The sequence below is a fragment of the Pelobates fuscus genome, chromosome 3, assembly GCF_036172605.1.
Source record: "Pelobates fuscus isolate aPelFus1 chromosome 3, aPelFus1.pri, whole genome shotgun sequence".
In the NCBI taxonomy this organism is placed as follows: Eukaryota; Metazoa; Chordata; class Amphibia; order Anura; family Pelobatidae; genus Pelobates; species Pelobates fuscus.
The window spans coordinates 132616279-132631697 of record NC_086319.1 but is presented as its reverse complement, the minus strand read 5'-3'; the positions used below and the strand labels follow the sequence as shown (position 1 = coordinate 132631697).

At 38.8% G+C, this 15419-nt stretch overlaps 1 protein-coding gene across 6 annotated transcripts in view; it reads left to right on the top strand.

Moving 5' to 3' along the window:
• The window catches only part of TCF7 (transcription factor 7), a 228513-nt gene extending 214100 nt beyond the window's left edge, over positions 1-14413 (top strand). For 2 of the 6 annotated variants that reach the window (XM_063447483.1, XM_063447479.1), the window contains 2 exons: positions 1596-1668; positions 12781-12866. In XM_063447483.1, the coding sequence (XP_063303553.1) occupies positions 1596-1668; positions 12781-12784 (77 nt within the window). In that variant the 3' untranslated portion in view covers positions 12785-12866. Of the gene's footprint in view, positions 1-1595; positions 1669-12780 lie in introns of all 6 variants that reach the window. The other 4 variants (XM_063447481.1, XM_063447478.1, XM_063447484.1 and 1 more) reach the window with 3 other exon arrangements.
• Positions 14414-15419: the final 1006 nt, after the last annotated feature.

The window sequence follows — 15419 nt, the reverse complement described above, 5'->3', positions numbered from 1 at the left end:
AATAATAATAGTCCGGCAGTGTTCTGCCAGTCTGGTCTTAAGATTTCTGGTGGTCATGCCGACATATTGGAGCCCGCACGGGCATTCCAATAAATAAATTAAATTTTTTGTATTACAATTGATAAAAAAATTTATAAAGTACTTTAGAATGCAAGTGTTTTATGGGTGTAGAGTGGTCCTTGAAATTCTTTGCCAGAAGTGTGAGATCTGATGTCTGCAAGTCACATGGTTTAGTATTTTTCTTGTTTGAGATAATTTGTGCTTTTTGCTAAAGTGCAAGTGGTGAAACGACAAAAAAATTGCAGAATTCATGTTGTCAATTTACCACAATTCACTGTTTAGTGAATAAGCTCCAAATATGTGGTTCTCTTCCTTAAACTTTTTAAAATTAAATTAAATTATTGCACACATTCTTTGCTCAAGATATTCTTAACAACGCATGGATTGATTGAAAAGTAAACTGCTTGCTTTTTTATTTTTTTATTTTTTTGCTGTTCTTGAACTTTTTGACTATGGCATACTATCTTATTTTAATGCTTTGTCAGCTTGCTATGGTGGTGCACACAATTTAACACATGCTAGTGCTAAATTACCAAATGTTAATTCGTCAAACTGTACTGTTGTGAGCAACCAAAGTACGGTACTGCAGCATGCACTTTATGATATTTGATTACTCAATGTATATGTATAGTATGTTAAAACAATTGAAGGAACACTCCTAATGTTAAAAAAAGAACAATATTTAGTTTTACCATTTTGATCCCAGGCCATCCCTCTCCACGCTGCTCTGCTCGAACCCAAAAATACTGTCAGTGATGACAGTCTCCTCTTCCTCTTTGGACAAAGTTGATGCATGGACAGCTATTGGCATCAATGCACCAAGCTATTGTGTCAATAACCCAATATAATGCTTCTCAAAGGGAGGCTCTTACTATCTCTACGATTACTCATTAGAGTGAATCAGAACGCACTCCTAGCTGTTAGCTTGGCTGCCAGGGGATGTTCCTAAAGTAGATCATAAAAGTGCTGATTTCTCTTGAATTCTGTAATTTTATGAATGGGGACAGAGGAAACATGCAGTTAAGCCCTAAATCGCATCAGCATGCTGGAGTATATTAGGGATGTGGAGTGTCTCTTTAACAAAAATGACTACCTGTACAGACCACAATAAAGTAAAACTATGAATGTATGTTCTGGGATGGAATTTTCGTTTAGATTTGGCTCATCCTTCATTTATATTGACTCATCCTCCCATCATATCCTGTTTAAGAGTGAAGAAGCAGATTTTGGGCACAGTACTGAGCTATGTATATAAAATAGCTATACTGAGTATGCAAGAATGACAAATACCCATGTTTGGAAGTCACAAAGTGGCTCCCCAGCATGATGACTGCTCCAAACACAAAGTATACTTAGTGACTTTTTCTTATTGACACTGCTATTTACTTTTCAGGGGTGCTTACTATATGTGGGCAGTTTGCACTTATGCATCTTTGTGTCTACATCTTACAGTTTTAAGTGCCTAAATTTTTGTTGCATCTTTTCTTCCCTTTTTGTGCGGCTTTACCTTCCCCTGCGCATGTTTCTATACTCAGATCCTGGCTCCCCTAAGAAATGCAGAGCTCGCTTTGGCCTCAACCAACAAACGGACTGGTGCGGCCCGTGCAGGTGTGTATCATAAAAATATCTGCTTCTTTTGCACTCTGTCTTTAACTCTTTTGCATGCTTTTATCTAACATAAGTCTTGCTCACTTGTGTCAAATGGTAATGCCAACTCCCCAATAATTATTCTGTGGTGTTTTAATCTTTTTTATTAGGCTCAAGATTTATAGTAGATATTTGTGGCAAATTCTGGTTAAAAATCAAGGTCCAATAAAAATAAATAAATAAAACAGATCATATGTGCAGCACACGAGGCAATGTAGTTTTCGGATATTTATTTTTAGTTTTTAACCAGATATTGTCCTTAACAATTATGAAACTAACCTGCATTTCTTTACTTTAAATTGTATTAAAAAAATATTCACTGCATATAACCAACAGTAGTAATCCATATGACATAAATGCTTTAGTAACACTCCACTACAATCTGCTATGGTGTAAACAATATATATATTTTTTTAAATGAACCAATTAATGTAGTGACCGCCAGGTGCAAAGGGCAAATCCTCTAACAGTGACTGAACGGGACAAGAGAGAGGCATTCAATTGTAGGATTAAAGTGACTGTGTCACCTCCATTTTACCTTTTTCATCTTGCTTTCTCTTCTCTTCCTCTTTCAGAATGTTCTTATTTTCTATTTCTGATCTAGTTCTCTTTGAAACATAAGATATAGTAGGGGCTACTTTGTCTTGTGTATTATTTTCTACAATTGGCAATCTTGACAAAGGGTGGAGCTTAAGACAAACTTCCTTTTGTTCAGGGCCGGTGCATGGATTTCTGCCGCCCTAGGCAAAGATCCATTTTGCCGCCCCCTCATGAAAGCAAATACAATCTCAGAGGTTTATTCACTAAACTCTGAATTGCAGTAAGTTGAAAACCAAATTGCAAAGTATAAGCAAAAACAGCTCAGCTGTGACTGTAGCCGAATTGGAGAATTCTTCTAGATATAGCTAGTTTGGCCTAAATTTGCCATATGGTTTCCAGTTAGGTCTACCTAATACACACATACTGCTGCATGCATACATCCATAAACACACACTTCTTAATACCTACATCCATACACACATACTGCTTCACGCCTGCATCCATACACACATACTGCTTCATGCCTGCATCCATAAACACATACTGCTTAATGCGTACATCCATACACACACACTGCCTAATACATGCATCCATACACACATGCTGCTTAATACCTACATCCATACATACATGTATCCATACACACATACTGCCTAATACATGCATCCATACACATATACTGCTTAATACCTACATCCATACACACATACTGTCTAAGACATGCACCCATACACATATAATACCTAATACCTACATCCATACACACATACTCCTTTATACATGTATTTTACATTGAATACATAATTTATTGCTGTGATAAATGATGTATTCAATTCATTTGGTGAATTTAATTTATAATAAGACTAGCACAGATGAGCACACACACTGACAGACGACCATACACTGCCAAATGAGCACACTCACTGACCGACACATACTGACCGACACATACTGACAGACACACTCACTCACTCACAGACAGACACACTGGCAGACACACACACACTGACGGACACAAAAACAGACACTCACTGACATTCAAACACTCACACAATTTAATTTTTTGAGGCCCATCCAGCCTCCCTACCTCCCTGGGGTCATGTGTGGGGCAGCTCCTCACTCCTCACACCCGCTGTTTAGTATGCCTGGGCCAGAATGACGTCATATTCTTGTTACCGGCATCACAGAGGGCGCGCGAGAGAGGACTGAGAAGCTGGAAGATCAGTCTCCCTCGCTGCCAACACTTGTCTGCCTTCTCCCCCGGCATTTATCGGCAGAGCAGGCGCCTGCCATCTGGGTAAGCAGTTGTCAGTTTCGGGGGTGCCCTAAGGTACCTCCTGGGCCCTTTGAGACAGGGCTTCTCTTGGCTCCTCCACCTTCGGGCACATGGAGGATTGGCCCGGCGCTGGGTGGGGGGAGGGGCTGCTGAACAGCTGCTCGCCCAGTGCTGCGGCCCAAGACAGGGGTAGCCCACTAGGAATGCCTAATTCGCCGGTTGCACTGGCCCTGCTTGTGTTAGCTTGACAGAGGAAGTGAAGCTTGCCTTGAAGGAACACTAAAGGGTCAGAAACACAAACGTATTCCTGGCCAATGGAGTGTTAAAACCACCATTTAGGTAGCTTGCCTCCCTCTTAGCCTACTTAAAAGATAATAAAACGTATCTTATTTCCAGCGCTGCTAGGGTCTGCTGGCGCTGGGCCCGGCCTGATCCACCTCCTTGCTGACATCATCAGAATTTATGATTTCAGCCAATCCAATATTTTTCTAATAGAGAAAGCATTGGATTGGCTGAAATCGGCAAGGGGGCTGGGCCAAATGCTGGCTTGGCCAGTGAGCACCCCCTCATTGAAGCATTGAATCAATTCATCTCCATAAGGAAAGTTCTGTATCTGCATGCAGAGCGTGGAGACACGGAATGGCAGTGCTGCAGCACTGTGCAGCACTGCCCCAGGAAGCACCTCTAGTAGCCATTTGAGGAGTGCCCAGTGGAGGTGTCCCTAGGTGGCAATGTAATAAACACTGCCTTTTCTCTGAAAAGACAGTGTTTGCATGAAAATGCATGCATGGAATGATTATACTCACCAGAACAAATACAATAAGCTGTAGTTGTTCTGGTGACTATAGTGTCCCTTTAAGCTTCATGCTTTTGTTACATTTGTCAGGCGTAGGAAAAATACATGGAATAAAGTAGTCCCTACAGTATCTTATGGTTTAAAGATAAATAGATCAGAACAGATTTTGAAAGAGTCAGAAAAGAGGAAACAATAAGAGAAAGGTAAGTTTGAGGTATCCGAGCCATGTGTGGATTTCTACATTTAATTTTATTTTTCACACCTCACGGATAAATATTTGTTAAATATACGGATATTAATACAATTTCTGAGAAATGACTGTTCACATTTAAAGGTGTAGTCATAGCATTCAAATTGATACAGCTTATTGCAATGTGTGCAGTGTGAGGAATCCTGTGGAGAATCTTTATTTTTAATTCAGAGCTTGAGAACAATTTAATGAAGAATGGATAAGCTGCATTCATAAATGCCTTAGTCCATACCCAGTACAATAAACTGAGGCGTCATTTGTGCATAGAGTGCCTTTTTAAAAGGACAGTCCACTACCCAAATGAAAAGAAAAAAAGTCACTGTTTAGTAGAAAGACCCCCTCCTCTCCCCCTCCCCCCCCCCCCTCCAAATATTACCAAATATTACCAGTGTGGGCAATCTTGCTAAGGATCATGCATACTATAGGATGATTGTTTATGACTGGCCACCATGTATATAATAATAAGATAAATAGGCGTCTTGTATGTAATGGATAGATAAATGGTTAATGTGTGTTGTTGTTTGTTTGTTTTTATTTGTCCTAAGATATCGGAAGGGAATTTAAAATTTTAGAGAAAAAAAAGCAAATTACAAAAAATATTAGCAATTATTCAAACTTTTCCCCCTCTTTGGTTTGGAGGGATTCTGTTTAATTATGTAGATGGTAGAGCTCATGCCACAACATGTCACTGGTGCTGGGTTCACGACTTTCATATGCTCTAGTTTTATTCTGTAGAATAAAACATTTTTATCGATTGTATTTTTGCTTGTTTGTTTAACTAAGTGCAGTACATTACATTTAAATGGTATACTCCAAAAAGGAAACATACCACATTATAGAGATTGTGGATTTAGGCTGAAATAGCTAAAGTGGAAAAAACATGATACTTAGTTAATTTTCTAGCTTTTGCTGTTTAATTAGCAACCTTCTTCATTATTGCAGATAATCTGGGTTCAAGCAGTGGTTGCATTATTGGATCCTCAAAATGTTTTTCTTAATTTGGATTCTGGACTTTTTTATGTGTACAACTCTGGCAATCAATGTCTGAGTTGATTGCACATCCTTGGCAATTGCAGGGTAATGTGACATTGGTCAGTTGTCAAACTCTGATTTGACATAGCAAAATGGTATTTTGTTACCTGATAAATATATTCTGTTTCAGCAGCATAAATATTGACAACTTTGTAAAAAACCCTCTAACCAAAGTGTGAATTACTTTGCATCTCATTATTTACATTTAGTATTAAAGGGTTACTCCAACCACCATGACTACTTCTGCTTGAAACACTGCACATACCTAGATATTGTTAACTGTGTGCCCTGGGCTATTTGCATCCCCGGCACATGTGACTAATATCAATTCTGTGCATAAAAAACATCTATCATCTGTGCACACTGTCGACAGATGTAAAAATCTTCTACTTGTAGGCAGCGTACTTGTAAACGGAAGATCGCTATCCCCTCCCTTCTGCCTCCCTCTGTTGCACATAGTTTTTTGTTTTTTAAAAATCCTCCCTTCCTTGTTCTCCCCAATCCCTCCCCACACCATGCTAGAACTCTGTGCCGGAAAAATGGTTTAATCACATACTTTTCTATGAGCAGCTTTACACAGAGTTGGATTGAAGGTGAGCTATTTTTTGTGTATGTTTTACTGCAAATCAAGGGAGGGACCTTAACTATAGTGCCAAATAGGGGATATTAAATAGGTCAATAGGCTTGGAGTAACCCTTTCATCAAATTAAGTATTCTAGAAGTTCACTGTTTCAACAATGAAAATGAATGCAAATTTACTTTGTATAGAGATATGGTAATTCTGAAAGGCTTACAAACCCTTTCTTCTGCAAGTGGTCATCTCCCAATTTTGATCACTTTCAGGCATTCCACCAGTTGCAGCTGGAGAATTTGATGGGGAAGCTCCAGACTCCGCCCTTTAACTTTGTATCTACCATTGTCTGGTATCAATGAGCTACATAAACTACAGCGATACCCATACAACAAGTAGAGTTTAGTAAGATATACAGATACAGCACACAGCATGGATGCATACTTTGGATTCTTATATGATCTCATCAAGATGCAATAAGTCAGTTTGTGAAATTTCATCCCAGCTAGATATTTCATGGTCAACTCTAAGTGGTATTGTTGAAAAAATGTAGGAACACCAGCAACTCAGCCATGAAGTGGAATTCTACATAAAGTCACAGCGCTGGGTCACTGCTGAGGTGCATGGTGCGTAACAATCACCAACACTCTGCTGATTCCATAGCTGAAGAGTTCCAAACTTCCACTAGTATTATTATCAGCACAAAAACAGTGCAGCAGGAGCTTCATGAAATGGATTTCAGTGGCTGAGCAGCTGCATGAAAGCCTTGCATCACCAAATATAATGCCAAGCGTCGGATAGAATGGTGTAAGGCACACTGCCACTGATCTCTCTCTCATGCTTCTCTGTTTTGCAGGCTGATGGGCTAGTGCCAAGAGAAAGTTACATTTCTGACTGCAATGTGCTAACTTTAAAGTTTGGTCAAGGAGGGCAAATGGTATGGGGCTGTTTTTAGGAGTTGGACTAGGCTCCTTACTTCCAGTGAAGGAAAATTTGAATGCTTCAGCATATCGAGACATTTTGGACAATGCTATCCTTCCAACTTTATGGGAATAGTTTGGAGATTGCCCTTTTCTATTACATCATGACTGTGCCTCAGTGCACAAAGCAAGGTCCATAAAGACATGGTTGGTGTGGAAGAACTTATTGGCTCACATAGAGCCCTGTCCTCAAGCCAACTGAACACCTTTGGGATGAACTAGAATGGAGATTGCGAGCTAGGCCTTCTTGTCTAACATCAGTGCCTGACCTCACAAATGCTCTACTGGATGAATGGGCAAAAGTTCCTACAGAAACACTCCAATATCTTGTAGAAAGGATGAAGCTGTTATAGTGATAAGGGAATCTTTTAAGCAAACAAAGACGTTTGAATGACTATCTGTTCCTGTCCAAATTAGAGATGTTTAAATTGCGTATACGCAGAAGTAAATTCACACTGACACAGGGTTCAGATTAGATGAAAGAACTTCAGGAAATTTATTGGCTTCTCTTAAAAAGCGGGCTTGCAAGCCCTTTTAAAGGCGAAATTACATCATTGTAAAAATCAAGATATAAGCAAGAAAACATTGTCAATTGGCTAAATTATAAAGTGGTTAGTTAAATGCCCTCCCTGTTGGGTGTTACATCTTATGTCATAATTTACGTCATGACGAGCTCCTCCAGGTTTCAGCGCCATCTTGCTGGGCACGAGGGAGCTTACAGCTTACTCGATAGGAGGGGGACTTGGCAGCTATCCATAATGAGTAGTTGGTACCTTAGTCGTTTCAAGGTTAGCATCTCAAGGCCTCTTTAGCAATTATACACTCTATCAAGACTATCTGCTACAGAGTTTCATTTAACCAGAAGATTCTAGCATTTTCTGCTGACATGCTGTTTCTACGAACAAAGGAACCTTGTAAAGCTTAAACTATGAGGCCTGAGAGCTGAATATGAGAATATAGTATTAAAGGGGCCCAGTAAGGATTATATAGTTTATAAGGGGCCTAATAATGGTTATAGGTTATAAGGGGTTTAATAATTCTACAACAATAGCTGCATATTAATGTATGTGTATTTAGACTGCAATGTCATAAAAGTCCCTGTTGATGTAATAGTCAGATGTCCCAATACTTTTTTCCATGTAGTCTATTAATATATGTCCTGTACCTTGTAATATACTCTAGAAGGCAGTTTGTTGTGTTACATGACACACAGATGGACACTATGATAAATCAAGTATAATAAAAAAAAAAAAAAATAGAGGTGTGCAATACCAATACATATAAGTGATCACTCAACAACAATTAAGAACTTAAAAAATTGTCAAGCAGTCTATGTTGAACAACTTGAGATGGATTAACCCAATAATGTAAATTTATGAAAGCCTCTAAAACCATGTTATTTTTTTTTTTTCTTTCTGAGTAAACTTAGACTTTGTTTAATGCAGTTTTATACCAACTGCAGGGGTTAGGCCATTTGGCCCTGCCATTATAAAATACCTTTAACTTTTTTAAAAAACTATCCTCAAGAGATCACTATAGTCACCATATAAAAGCAAGAAAGAAAGGTACCCCAGCCTTGTTTCTTGCTTTTATATGAACTTGTCATAAAAAAAAAAATCAGAGCACTTTTTATTAATAAAACTTACCTCCGTTCCAGCGCCGAGCTCCCTGCCAGGCCACGCCCCCTTTTTTGTAAAAATTACGAAATTGCAGGTCCCAATCAGACGCTTCTCTTTGAGAAGCATCATCACTCTCTGGTGCGCACGCGCGGTTTCGCACCAATCAGGTGAATGCCGCTCTATGAAAAAACTGAGCGCTCCACTGCGCATGTCTATATCTTTCTCTATCTATCTATTTCTATCTATCTATATATATCTATCTATCTATTTCTATCTATCTATCTCTAGATAGATATCTATCTATTTCTATTCATCCCTATCTATCTATCTATCTATTTCTATATCTATCTATTTCTATCTATCTATCTATAGCTATCTATCTATCTATTTCTATTTATCCCTATCTATCTATCTATCTATTTCTATATCTATCTATTTCTATCTATCTATATATAGCTATCTATCTATCTATCTAGTTCTGTCTATCTATTTCTATCTGTATCTAGTTCTATCTATATCTATTTCTATCTATCTATTTCTATCTATATCTATATCTATCTATCTAGTTCTATCTATATCTACATTTGCAAGAAAAAGTATGTGAACCCTTTTGGAATGATATGGATTTCTGCACAAATTGGTCATAAAATGTGATCTGATCATCATCTAAGTCACAACAATAGACAATCACAGTCTGCTTAAACTAATAACACACAAAGAATGAAATGTTGCCATGTTTTTATTGAACACACCATGTAAACATTCACAGTGCAGGTGGAAAAAGTATGTAAACACTTGGATTTAATAAGTGGTTGAACCTCCTTTGGCAGCAATAACTTCAACCAAACGTTTCCTGTAGTTGCAGATCAGACGTGCACAACGGTCAGGAGTAATTCTTGACCATTCCACTTTACAGAACTGTTTCAGTTCAGCAATATTCTTGGGATGTCTGGTGTGAATCGCTTTCTTGAGGTCATGCCACAGCATCTCAATCGGGTTGAGGTCAGGACTCTGACTGGGCCACTTCAGAAGGCGTATTTTCTTCTGTTTAAGCCATTATGTTGTTGATTTACTTCTATGCTTTGGGTCATTGTCCTGTTGCAACACCCATCTTCTGTTGAGCTTCAGCTGGTAGACAGATGGCCTTAAGTTCTCCTGCAAAATGTCTTGATAAACTTGGGAATTAATTTTTCCTTCGATGATAGCAATCCGTCCAGGCCCTGATGCAGCAAAGCAGCCCCAAACCATGATGCCCCCACCACCATACTTCACATTTGGGATGAGGTTTTGATGTTGGTGTGCTGTGCCTCTTTTTCGCCACACATAGTGTTGTGTGTTTCTTCCAAACAACTCAACTTTGGTTTCATCTGTCCACAGAATATTTTGCCAGTACTGCTGTGGAACATCCAGGTGCTCTTGTGAAAACTGTAAACGTGCAGCAATATTTTGTTTGGACAGCAGTGGCTTCCTCTGTGGTATCCACCCATGAAATCCATTCTTGTTTAGTGTTTTACGTATTGTAGATTCGCTAACAGGGATGTTAGCATTTGCCAGTGACTTTTGTAAGTCTTTAGCTGACACTCTAGGATTCTTCTTCACCTCATTGAGCAGTCTGCACTGTGCTCTTGCAGTCATCTTTACAGGATGGCCACTCCTAGGGAGAGTAGCAGCAGTGGACTGATGAACAGCAAGGCTTTTGGAGATACTTTTATAACCCTTTCCAGCTTTATGCAAGTCAACAATTCTTAATCGTAGGTCTTCTGAGAGCTCTTTTGTGCGAGGCATCATTCACATCAGGCCATGCTTCTTGTAAAAAGCAAACCCAGAACTGGTGTGTGTTTTTTATAGGGCAGCTGTAACCAACACCTCCAATCTCATCTCATTGATTGGACTCCAGTTGGCTGACATCTCACTCCAATTAGCTCTTGGAGATGTCATTAGTCTAGGGGTTCACATACTTTTTCCACCTGCACTGTGAATGTTTATATGGAGTGTTCAATAAAAACATGGCAACATTTTATTCTTTGTGTGTTATTAGTTTAAGCAGACTGTGATTATCTATTGTTGTGACTTAGATGATGATCAGATCACATGTTATGACCAATTTGTGCAGAAATCCATATCATTCCAAAGGGTTCACATACTTTTTCTTGCAACTGTATCTATCTATCTATATCTATCTATCTCTATCTATCTATCTATTTCTATCTATATATATCTATCTCTCTATCTATCTATCTCTCCCTCCCACTCTCTCACACTCAGCCGCCCACACTCAGTCAGTCACCCACTCATCCTCAGTCACCCACACTCAGTCCCTCACCCACACTCAGTCACTCACTCACCCACCCACACTCAGTCACCCACTCACCCTCACTCACCCATACTAACTAAATAAATTTACTTACAGTTTGAATTCTCCCCTCCTGCTCAGTCTCTGGTCTTCAGCCTGTCAGCTCCAGCCGACTCTGTGTGCTGATTTCCCACAATCCCGCGGTGCAGACAGGCTGACAGCCTGCAGACAGGATACTCGTGCACAGTGCTGCACAGAGCTGCCCTGTCTGCTGACAGCAGATCTGAGTGGATGGAGGCGTATTATGCCTCCATCAACTCGGAAGTCCCTCTGGTGGCAGTCTGAGTGACTGCAACTGGAGGTGTTTCTAGCTTTCAATGTAAACACTGTATTTTCTGAGAAAATACAGTGTTTACATGAGAAAGGCTGCAGGGAGCTATAGTTCTCACCTGAACAATCTCATTAAGCTGAAGTTGTTCAGGTGACTATAGTGTCCCTTTAATTTTATCTGACCAATCTAAAATGGCAGCATATTTCCATTATGGTCAGCCATGCAAAAATGGTGACACTCATGGCTGTGTATGTCGTTTCATGCTTTCATTTGGCTAGGCATGTTGGAAATGTCGGAAATGTCAGCCTTTTTTGCAGGTTTATAAGCAAACAAAACTAAATATCCATACAATATAAAGAGAGGTTCAGAGAATTAATACTGAGATTGCCCAATTTTCGTTTGAATTCCCCTGGTGAATACATTGCTTAAGGGCACCAAAACTATTTATGCTCATTAGATTGAGCATAAGATTACATATATACATTGAGCTAGCAGTTATGCTAGCAAATGTATAGATTAGGAGAAAAGACTATTTAAAAATATTTTTTTTTCTCCCAGTTGTCAGTCAGTGTTGAGGCGTTGACTGACAAGGTAGAGCAGAAAAGACCTCCCACAGGAAGTCCCTCTGCTCTCCACCCATATATTGTGGTTACTATAGAAACCCCCTAACCGGCGCTTCTAGGCTAGGGGTATAGGAACGAAGTGATGTGACATCACTCCGTTACGACGCTGGCAACGGAGTTGCCTGCTTGAGGATGTGTCCCAAACAAGGCAAATCAAAGAAATCCACATGTTGAGCAGAGGACAGGCAGGAGGTGGGTGTTTCACAAAGAGTATCGCACACAAAGCAGTGCTGGACTGGAGGAAAAGTTAGTAAATCTTGTATTTTACATTGAATACACCATGTATCTTTCTGATATATGTTGCATTCAATGTATATGGGAGTCATTTCAGGTAAGTTCATATCCATAACTGGTTCACTTTAAAATATGACTGGAAACATGTAGGAGTCAGAGTCAACAGCAGCAGGTAGTGGTTTAGAATCAAATCCGTCTATACCCTATAATCTCTGTGCCAAGGCAGAAGTATGCAATGGCTATCTTACTGTGCAAAATGTAATGCACATTACTATAGAAAATGTTTTGTAGTATCATATACATAGACTGATGTGCATGCCAGTATTTGATGTTACACTTAAAACAGTTTTTCTGTGATGTAGACTCTTTTTATGTACCGCTGTATGGTATTATCCTCATTTTTAATTTCTGATCCTAGTGTTATGTATGAATATGGTTAAATAATTAACTAAATGGGAACAAAATGTATTTTGTCGGAAAATATTTGATATTAATATTTGAAATGATCAATTCACCCTTTATTTACAGATAACTCTCTTCACTGTTCTTAGGAGGAAAAAGAAGTGCATACGGTACTTACAAGGAGAAGGAGACTGTGGCAGCCCAGTTTCTTCCGATGGAAGTGCTATAGACTCTCCATCCTCACCATTAAATGCACTCCAGTGCGTATCGTCTTCTGCTTATTCTTCAGGCAAGCTTAGTAGCCTCGCTGATTCTGCCGAAATTGAACAAAACTACCCTCTGCTCCCCTCTAATTCAAAATCTATCGGTACAACCACAGGACATAGACTTAAAATCACATCTCATGCTATAGATGTGTTAGAGTCCACACCTGGACATAGTGCAAATGTCAAAGCCACGTAACACCACAACAGTGGATCAACTATTGTCAATGCTGCATCGGACACTTTATAACTATTTTAAGGCTTTTTGTAGGCAAACCACCATCCTATGTGCCATCAGTCAGCACCTGAGATGTAAACTTAGACTACTTGACCATTGTTCAATCAATATTTTAGAAAATGTTACACTAGTCAAAAAGAATCTATCTTTCCAGAGGGCTAGTTTGGATTTTTTTCAAACATTGTTAGTGTTTCTTTTTTTGTGTTTTTTTTTTTTTTTTTTAAGAACTAAACAATCTTGTATTTACTCTGCTTTTTTATCCTTAATATCATATGCTTTTTGCAGTATTATCTATCCAAACCAGTTAAGTTAAACAAAAAAAGCACTTGAAAAGGATGCATGTGGGTGCTTCATCCTCTGAAAATTAGATATGAGTTATATCTTAATTTAAAATAAACACTGTCCACAGGTGTAATTTTAAAAAGGAAGCAAAATGTAAGTAATATATATGTATGGGTGTATAAACAGTATACTATGAAAATGAGTGGCAATTATAAAATGAAGGCACATGCCAGTAATGAATAAGGCAATTAAAGGAACACTTCAAGCACCATGATCACTAAAGCCCAATGTAGTGGTTAAGGTGCAAGGAGTGCTTCGACACTCACATTACAGCATGGGTTAACAACTTACAATGGTCCCGCTTAACTGGATCCTACTGGATGCGTGCTGCCGCATCCTCTGCATCCAGTCTTCTCCAGCGGGAGAAGTCATATTGCTCTATAGAACAAAGCAGGGCCATGCAGGATGCAATCAATGTCTGAAAGAGTCTGCTGAACACTCAGCCCGTTAGTGTGGTCCAGCATTAGCCTTGCTTTACTCAACACAATCATCACAATCATCTGGCTTCTCCTGCAGGAAAAGATCTTATGTGGCCCATGTGCCCAACTTGACTCGGGTAAATTGTCAAACCTTGCAGTTTGACATTTACAATGGGACAGTACCAGGGTACTTCTGGAACCATAACCACTAAATCAGGCTATAGTGGTTGTGACGTTTTGAGTTTTCTTTTAAACCGGCACAAAGGTATATTCCTTTTATTCCTGAATATGCAAAAAAAAAAGATAACTACTTTGTATTGTTTAAAAATAGACTAGTTATAGAAATAGCCTGTTTTATTATTGAAGGTTTACAAAAATATTTAAATCTGAAAATATATTGATAGGTCAGATGTGAACATCACTGACTGATAACAGACATTCCAGATTTGTTTTATTGTAAGCAATAAAGATTGTGGCAAGTGTTTAAAGTTTAAAAATATTTGAATGATTGGATGTATACTTTTATGTAGCTGTGTGGACCAGTACTCAACCTGGACTTCAAAAATCAGAAAACTGCCCAAGTTATATCGATATATAATTTAAAGGGAGCTGGGTGACCCATAAAACCTTTATAATTGGAGATCTTTTAAAAAAAAAAAAAATCCCACTGTTCTATGTCATCTGTTCTTTTGGAGTAGCTACAATTTATTCAGATTTTTTACTTAACTCAATATAATAAACACTGTACAAAATTAAAAATGTTAGGCCTCACAGTTAGACCTGCCTGTAAGTTGACAAAGTTCATCATGTTCAAATGTCAGTAACTTCACCGAACAGTGCTAAATTATATCTGTCATTTCCATTGTTTACCAAAATTGTAATAGTTTAAAATATAGTTTAATCCATGTTTTTTCCATTTTACTGTGAAAACTGTGAAACACTCAGAATTTAATTTTGTAAAATATACATTTCAAGTTTTAAAGGGAATCCTAGTTTTTCTTTGACGTTTTCTTTAATAGTTTTTAAAATGAGGTTCCAGTGCTTTTTCACATGCCCTTAAAGTGTCTCTGTCACCACAAACGTACCTTCATTCTATTGTTTCCTCTTTCAGAATCTTATGTATTTTTCTTATGCTTGACCATCTTGACAAAGGGAGGAGCTTAAGGCAAGCTCAATTATCTTTGGAAAGGTGCTTGCCTTAAAGGTACAGCTTAGGCACCATAACAACTTAATCTAAATATAGTTCTTGTGGTGCCAGAAGGCCCCCTGGCGCACTCTTGCCTCAAGGGGTTACACCGTCCTCAACCAATCAGCAGCACCCCTGCCTGATGACACTCCGTGCTTCCTGAAACTGAAATTTCAGAACCCAGATGCTGACTGAGGGGAGCTGAGATCGGCGTTGGTGTCAACTTTGGGGTTAAACCGTTCAAGAACGGTTTAACCCATTGAGGTAAGAATGCATGCGTGGACCTCCTGACACCATAACAACTTCATTTAGATTTT